At 41.9% G+C, this 6749-nt stretch overlaps 2 protein-coding genes across 2 annotated transcripts in view; one reads left to right on the top strand and one right to left on the bottom strand.

The window, feature by feature from the left end:
- The window catches only part of LOC117268273 (chaperone Ric-8A), a 63635-nt gene that overhangs the window by 564 nt on the left and 56322 nt on the right, over window positions 1-6749 (bottom strand). Inside the window, exons 9-13 of the mRNA XM_078161423.1 lie at window positions 6110-6260; window positions 2826-2921; window positions 1793-1937; window positions 250-532; window positions 1-173 (exon numbers count right to left, since the gene is read on the bottom strand). The exon at window positions 1-173 is cut by the window's left edge and continues 564 nt beyond it. Of these exons, the coding sequence (XP_078017549.1) occupies window positions 17-173; window positions 250-532; window positions 1793-1937; window positions 2826-2921; window positions 6110-6260 (832 nt within the window). The 3' untranslated portion in view covers window positions 1-16. The remainder of the gene's footprint in view (window positions 174-249; window positions 533-1792; window positions 1938-2825; window positions 2922-6109; window positions 6261-6749) is intronic.
- Window positions 1823-4398, top strand: LOC144458614 (uncharacterized). The gene is made up of 4 exons (XM_078161425.1): window positions 1823-1930; window positions 3521-3823; window positions 3994-4135; window positions 4261-4398. Exons 1-3 carry the CDS (start codon window positions 1909-1911, stop codon window positions 4083-4085), a joined length of 417 nt encoding a protein of 138 aa, XP_078017551.1. The 5' UTR covers window positions 1823-1908; the 3' UTR covers window positions 4086-4135; window positions 4261-4398.

Raw genomic sequence — 6749 nt, 5'->3', positions numbered from 1 at the left:
TTTAGTTCACGTCATTTTATTCCATCTGCTTGTCTTTCCTCCCCTGCGGCATCAGATCCAAATTCTCCTCTGGATCTTCTTCTTCTTCCTCCAGTGTGCAGTCCCTCATCTGGCCCCAGAGTGGAGCCAGTCTGCCCTCTGCTGTCACACCCATTGGCTGAATGATCTGGTCTCTGGGTTAAAGAACATTTCATTGGTTTCTCTCTGATCCTCCAAAGAATATTTGTCCTACATTGTGGGCACACTCACCGTGACAGTCTGTTGATCATGCCGATGAGGCGGCAGGCCTCCTCCTCCTTCTCTTCCTCCGTCATGCCCTCCATTGGGTCAGGCTGCTCCGCCTCCACCCGGCCAGTCACCAGGTTAATCCTGGCTTTGGCCTCCCGGTACTCCTCTGTGTCTGAGTCTGAGTCACTGGAGTACTGGGAAGCATACTGGCTGTCACCTGAATTCCTTCTTCCATTCAGCAGTCCCCGAGCTGCCAGCAGCCCGGCAGCGTTGCCATAACCCGTATATTTGACAAAGCGGCTAACTGTGAAGGGACATAGGATGCAAATCTTACTTTTTTGACACTGAAATTGTGTGGAGTTGTTCAGCTGATCTTTTGATGCAAAGTTCAAAAAGCTTTTTCATGGGTTTAACAGTAATTAATTGTAGCAAATTGATTTCACTTACAAATGGTACTTTGACCAGTGGTCATAAGAGCCTCCACCATACTGCCCTATAAAGGCTAACCACAGTAACTATACTAAAGGCCTTTGCACACTGAGGCCAATTTTTTTTCAGATGTATTTTTTCATCCATCTCTTGAAAAAAGTGTAACGCACAGAAACCTTGCACACCAAGTCTTTTTTTTTTTTTGTTCTATGCATAGCAAAATATTGCTCTCCACAGAAGTTATTTATCTGTCACCACTCTCTCTCCCCTTGTCCTGCATTTCGCACTGCAGCTGCATGAAGGGAGTGAGCTGTCCTCCATCTCTGTCTCCACACTGTCTCTCTCTTTGTCTGTGTGTGGTCCACGTCCTCCTCCTCTGTCTTGTCACAGATGTGTCGAGCCGCCACATTTTCTTCACTAATTCTTGGTCAAACAACTCAGTCAACAACAATTTTTACATCCTATTTTCTCAAGAACAGGACAAGATCAGATTTGGAAATTTGTCACAAGATAGAACAGATATCCATAGGTTTAATTTCACTCATTACTCAGTTTTAATCAAAACTTATTGCGCTTAGTCTTTGTAGGGCAGCATAATCCTCTAATAAAGGCCTGAAATATGCACTTGCTGGTAATGGTCTGTAGGCAATGAAAAACTATGAATGTTTGGATAGAGTACACTCTTACTTTCCAGCATGCCAGCTCCAGTAAATAGATTAGTACAGAGCAGCATTGTTGTTGAGTGTTTTTTTTAGATTTTATGATTAAAACAATCTTTAAAATTGGAGCAGTACTATCTAACAAAATTCTAGAGCAGTCATAGTTATTAGTTCAAATGCTTGTCTTTGTTGATTCATATGTGTTCATGTTTGCAGAGAATCCTCTTAAACACTTAGCATTATCAGTTGTTATCAACCACCTCTGCTGCCTCCATTTAACAGGAAACGACATGAAGAATGGTAGGCATGAATTACAGCCTACCTAGAGCTTCCCCCAGCAGCCTCTGTAGGACTCTGACAGCAAGAGGTCAATGTCTCTAAACTGAGCTTTTATTTGCCAAAACAGGTGTTTTAAGAAAAAATAATTTCACAACAGCCATGGGAGTAAACGATTCAATGGTGAACTGTGACTCTACCATTCTCTTTGCAGAGCACAAAGAGCAGCTCAGCAGCACAGTGCTTCACATCTGTGTCAACGTGGGTCATTAGGCGGACCAGCTGGCCTCTCAGTGTAGTGTCCTGCTCAGGTCGGATGGCAACGTCCCTCAGTGGAGGTAAGATCTGGGCCAAAAGTTGGGGTCAGATGAGAAGTGACGTGTATTGTCTCCAATGCTAACTAGACGCTAACACTAGATGCTAACTAGACATTAGAGAGACTCTCGGCTTTATTCATTTCTATGGAACTTTATATGTAATGATGACCACACTCCCCAGCTGTCATGCATAAAGCATTAAGTAAAGCACAACAACCTGTCCCCCTCTTTGACTGAACTATATTAGCTTGCTTGTACCACAAGCCCAAACTAGAATTACTGCCCTGCTGTATGCCTCCACACACCAGTCAAATTTCTCTCACAGTTTACATCCATGTCTGTGAAAACATGGATGCTTCACACATATCCCCCCCCCCCCCAACAGCACAGAAGATCTATACAATCAGCACAGTTTCAAGGTGGACACCTAAGATGAGTGTCACCAATTAAGTATCTGACCAAATATTTCACCCTCTATACCTGAGTTATGACACTGAATAATGACCAGAAAAGTGTTTTTGCAGAACATTATGATGTCACAGTGATGGTGACCTTTGACCTTTTGGATATAAAATGTAATCACTTTTTGAGTGAAATTTTGTCATAATTAGTGTGTGGATTCTTCAATTATGGCCAAAAACCTTCACAAATGTCAATGGTCAAGGTCACACTGACCTTGACCTTTGACCACCAAAAACTAATCAGTTCAGCACGTAGTCCAAGTGAATATTTGTGTAAAATTTGAAGAAATTCCCTCAAGCATTTCTTGAGTAATTGTGTTCACATAAATGAGATGGATGCAAGGTCACAAACCTTGGTCTTTGACCCTTGCACACCAAAATGTGATTAGTTCATCTTTGAGTCCAAGTGAGTGTATTTGCTCCACTTTCACAAAATGAAATTAAAAAGACACTACCTTTTGCCGTAAGTAGTGACGCGTCTCCCTGTGTACCCGAGAGCTCTCAGTCAGCAGATTCAGTACAGGTGTTAGTTTCTCCTTCAGCCTCTGACCCTGTATAACAGCACATTAAAGTCAGGCAGTTTCAAATATGACAGTATGAAATGGTCCTGAAATGGAAAGAGACCAAGTCATTACATAGCCATGTCTGTTTGAGTATAAAAAATTAAAAACTGGACATGTCTTTTTGTTTGGGAGCATATTTATGGGTGGATGCACACAAATTATATGCATGAAACACTGATATGAACTCATGTTCTCAATAAAGTGGGCATAGAGAAGCATCCTTAGAGTTTAAGATAAAATCACATGTCAGCATGGTAGATATAGGTATAGGTATTTCTTTGGCTCATGTGCCTCATGGAAATATTACCCAGTGGATGTTGCTACATAAACAGCAGTAAATATGAATGTTTACATCTACAGGATGATTCCTTCAGTGTGTAACCAGTTGAGGAATGCTTAATAATAAAATAGCTCAATATTATGTATTATATATATTAAAATTAATGGTAAGAGTGAAAAGTTTTCCTTTGGTTTTGAAAGCATTACAAATATGGTCTTGGGTTTGTGTATTCTTATATTTGTGGGGGGTTTTGTGTTTGGTTTTCTGTGCCTTCTGTTCTTCTTCCTCCCTTTGTGTTTCTCTGCAGGGTGTGTGTGTGTGTGGCTGGAGCTATGGCTGGCTACTTGGTCCTGGGCTACAGATGAGGCACACCTGGGATTCCCTAGGATGCTGTTTCTGACAGAGGTCCCCAGTTCGCCTCCCAGGTGTGGAAAACGTTCTGTCAGGCCCTGGGGACCTCGGTCAACCTCTCCTCCGGTTATCATAGAGTGGGCAAATCAGGATCTGGAGGCCTCTCTGCGGTGTGTGGCGTCCCGACTCCCTGCCTCCTGCTCTACCCACCTGCCTTGGTTTGAGTATGCCCACAACTCCCTGGTTAGCTACACCACAGGTATGTCACCTTTCATGGTGGTGAATGGTTTCCAGGCTCCCTTATTCCTCAGTCACTGTTATGGTCTGGGGTTTGTGTATTCTTATATTTGTGGGGGGGGGGGGGGGGGGTGTTTGGTTTGGTTTTCTGTGCCTTCTGTTCTTCCTCCTCCCTTTCGTGTTTCTCTGCAGGGTGTGTGTGGCTGGAGGCGTGGCTGGCTACTTGGTCCTGGGCTGCAGATAGGGCACACCTGTCTTCAATCCACTCATCAAACTCTCCATAAAAAGACTAGCTCAGACTCCACTACTCTGCCAGATAATTCCGTCTTGTTTGGTAGTGCTATTCAAGTTCCTCCAGTTTCTCAGGATTTCTTGTCCTAGTGTTGTAACTGTGTTTTTTGTTAGCTCAGCTCACGCAACGCTGTGCTAATCATTCTTTTTTTCTCGTGTCTTTTCCAGTGTTGGGTGCCTCACTGTGCCAGACTGCGTCCAGTGTTTTTTCCTCTTCTGCGGCCAGCCAGCCTCCACCATCACCCCCTGGCCCCCTTTTGTTTTTGCTTGTGTTTTTGCTTTTTTTGACCTAGTGTCATTAAACACTGTAAAACTTCTGTTCAGTCTCCTGCTACTTTTCTGTCCAAACTAACCCAGACCTTAACACATTACCTTATTATTTCAAAAACAGAGCTGCTTATAATTTACTAAAAATGTAGATATTTTTCTCTTCTTAATAAGCCTATACTTAAACCAAACCACTTGCATGCTTTATTTCACATTTACAGATTTTGCCTTTCACTTCATTGACATTTATTCTAATACAACTTTACCATCCAGGTCATCTACAACGCAGCTGCACACTGATAAGTTCAATCAGTTTTCTGTTACCATAATAACTGAATTTTAAGGTTCAATATTTAGCTGTAACATTTGTGATATTAAAATTATTAACAGTTTAGAAAAAGCATCCTGGTTTCCACCCATATGATAGTCTCAACACATGATTACACAGGCACACTCTAAGAAATTAGCACAGAGAGGATGAATATCCCAGGTTCCCAAACTTTTTTTGTTTTCCCAGGAGAAGGGGGGAGATTATATTGGGAAATTCTAGAGAATACAGAGATCCAAATTTAACAAAATTTTATAGTTGCCTTTTTATTGGTGGGGATTGTGTAACATTATTGTATGTTCTCATGGAGGCCTTTCTTTTTAAATGTGTTGTTACCATTTGTTTCATATGCTGTGAAAAGTGACAGGAGTCTGTATGTACAGCAACACTACAAATCTGCATTTATGTCAGATTAGGTTATTTTCTTAAGTCTTGAGCCCTGATCACACAGAAAGCATTTTAGCAGCTGGAGGCAGCTTTTTGTAATTGCTTTTAATGAGAATGAAGCTTTTTGCTTGCTGTTCCAGCACTATAGGCACCTGGCGCTCTGAACTCCTTGAGTTGAAAAAACCTCAACCCAGAGCGGAAAAGCGTCCCATGTCATCTCCGCTTTTTCCCATTGTGCAATTAGATGAGAGGTGAGCCTTCTTTGGTGGTCACGACAGCAAGTTTACAGTTGGTAAACAATGGAGGAGAAACTAGTGGTAGCGGCTGCTGGATACTCAGAGCTATACGACTTTACACACCACAGTTACCACCATCTCAATAGAATACAGTAGGCTTGGAAGCATTTAAGTGCAGTTCTTGAAATGGCCATCATGGAGGCAAAGGTCCTGGACTGGCCTTAGTCTTGGGGGGGATCAATAATGTTGTAATTATTTTAGTTAAGAGTGGTGTACAGTAAGCTATTTTGGTGAAAATATTCGCTACGGGTGCTTTCACACCTACCCTGTTTGGTTTGGTTCAATCGAACTCAAATTCATTGTTTTCTAGTTGGAGCCTTGCCTTGTTTTCAAACTGTATAGGTTGCCTAAAGTGAACAATGCAAGCAATATAGTACACGATGACCAGCGCTAAAGTCAACCCATATAGTTGTTCCTCCATTGTGATATTAGAAAGTGTAGCATTTATCTTGCAAGTGTACTCTTCTTCAACATTTAGTTTACTTCCTGGATTTTTCCCATAAGGAAAATTCTGATCTTGATTGATCTTGAGCAGCTTTCTCATGCAAGGCATTTCATCTGGTCTGCTTGTAAATGCTGCCATGAGAACACAAACCAACTTTAGGCAATTATGTAACTTTGTAACAAAATTTGTCCCTGATTCAGACCAAAGCAAGCAAACTCTCCATCTGAAAGCACCCTAGGTGCATGCCATTTCATATACCAGAATTACACAGTATTTACTTCAACACACACTTGCCCTGTTAAGGCGTCTTTCCATAAACAGCAGCAATGTATGGACACAGTCCATGTTGACTCCCTCCCACTTGTGGGATGCCTGGTCCACGCGAACAGACAGCAGGACGTCCAGACACGTCAGCGGCAGTGCTGACAGGATGTTTACTGTATGTCTGTGGAGTGAAGTCATAACCTTTTAAACATTACCTTAAAAAACATTATCTGATTATATACTTCTTAGGTGATCAACCTAGACTCCCCTTATCTATTTTGTAGTTCCACATCTTACATCAGATGGATATAGATGACATCATCGACTTTAGAATTTGTCAAATAAATATAGTTATGTTTTAGGGATTGGAATGAGTAAGCCAATGTAAGTACACTGCTCTAAAAAAATAAGGGAACACTGAATGGTCACAGCATAACACCAAGTCAGTTAAACTTCAGGGATATCAGTCTGTTCATTTAGGAAGGACAAGTGATTGTGAATCAGTTTCAGCTGCTTTGGTGCAAATGAAAGTGACAAAAGGTGTGACGAAGAGGCAAAAACAGCAGCAGGACAGGTATCTGCTACTTTGTGCGAGAAGGAACAGGAGGAGCACTGCCAGATCCTGACAAAATGACCTCGAGCAGGCTACTGGTGTGCATGCTTCTGACCA

Source organism: Epinephelus lanceolatus, chromosome 18 (assembly GCF_041903045.1).
Source record: "Epinephelus lanceolatus isolate andai-2023 chromosome 18, ASM4190304v1, whole genome shotgun sequence".
Lineage (NCBI taxonomy): Eukaryota > Metazoa > Chordata > Actinopteri > Perciformes > Serranidae > Epinephelus > Epinephelus lanceolatus.
Note: the sequence above shows the minus strand (reverse complement) of the source record. Positions and strands in the feature narration are given on the sequence as shown.

Bases quoted from the DNA above. Each gene is read 5' to 3' on its own strand.
- LOC144458614 (XM_078161425.1), top strand. From the start codon at position 1,909: ATGGCAACGTCCCTCAGTGGAG. The intron at 1,931-3,520 runs GTAAGATCTGGG...GTTTCTCTGCAG, and splicing joins GGCAACGTCCCTCAGTGGAG to GGTGTGTGTGTGTGTGGCTG. The intron at 3,824-3,993 runs GTATGTCACCTT...GTTTCTCTGCAG, and splicing joins CCTGGTTAGCTACACCACAG to GGTGTGTGTGGCTGGAGGCG.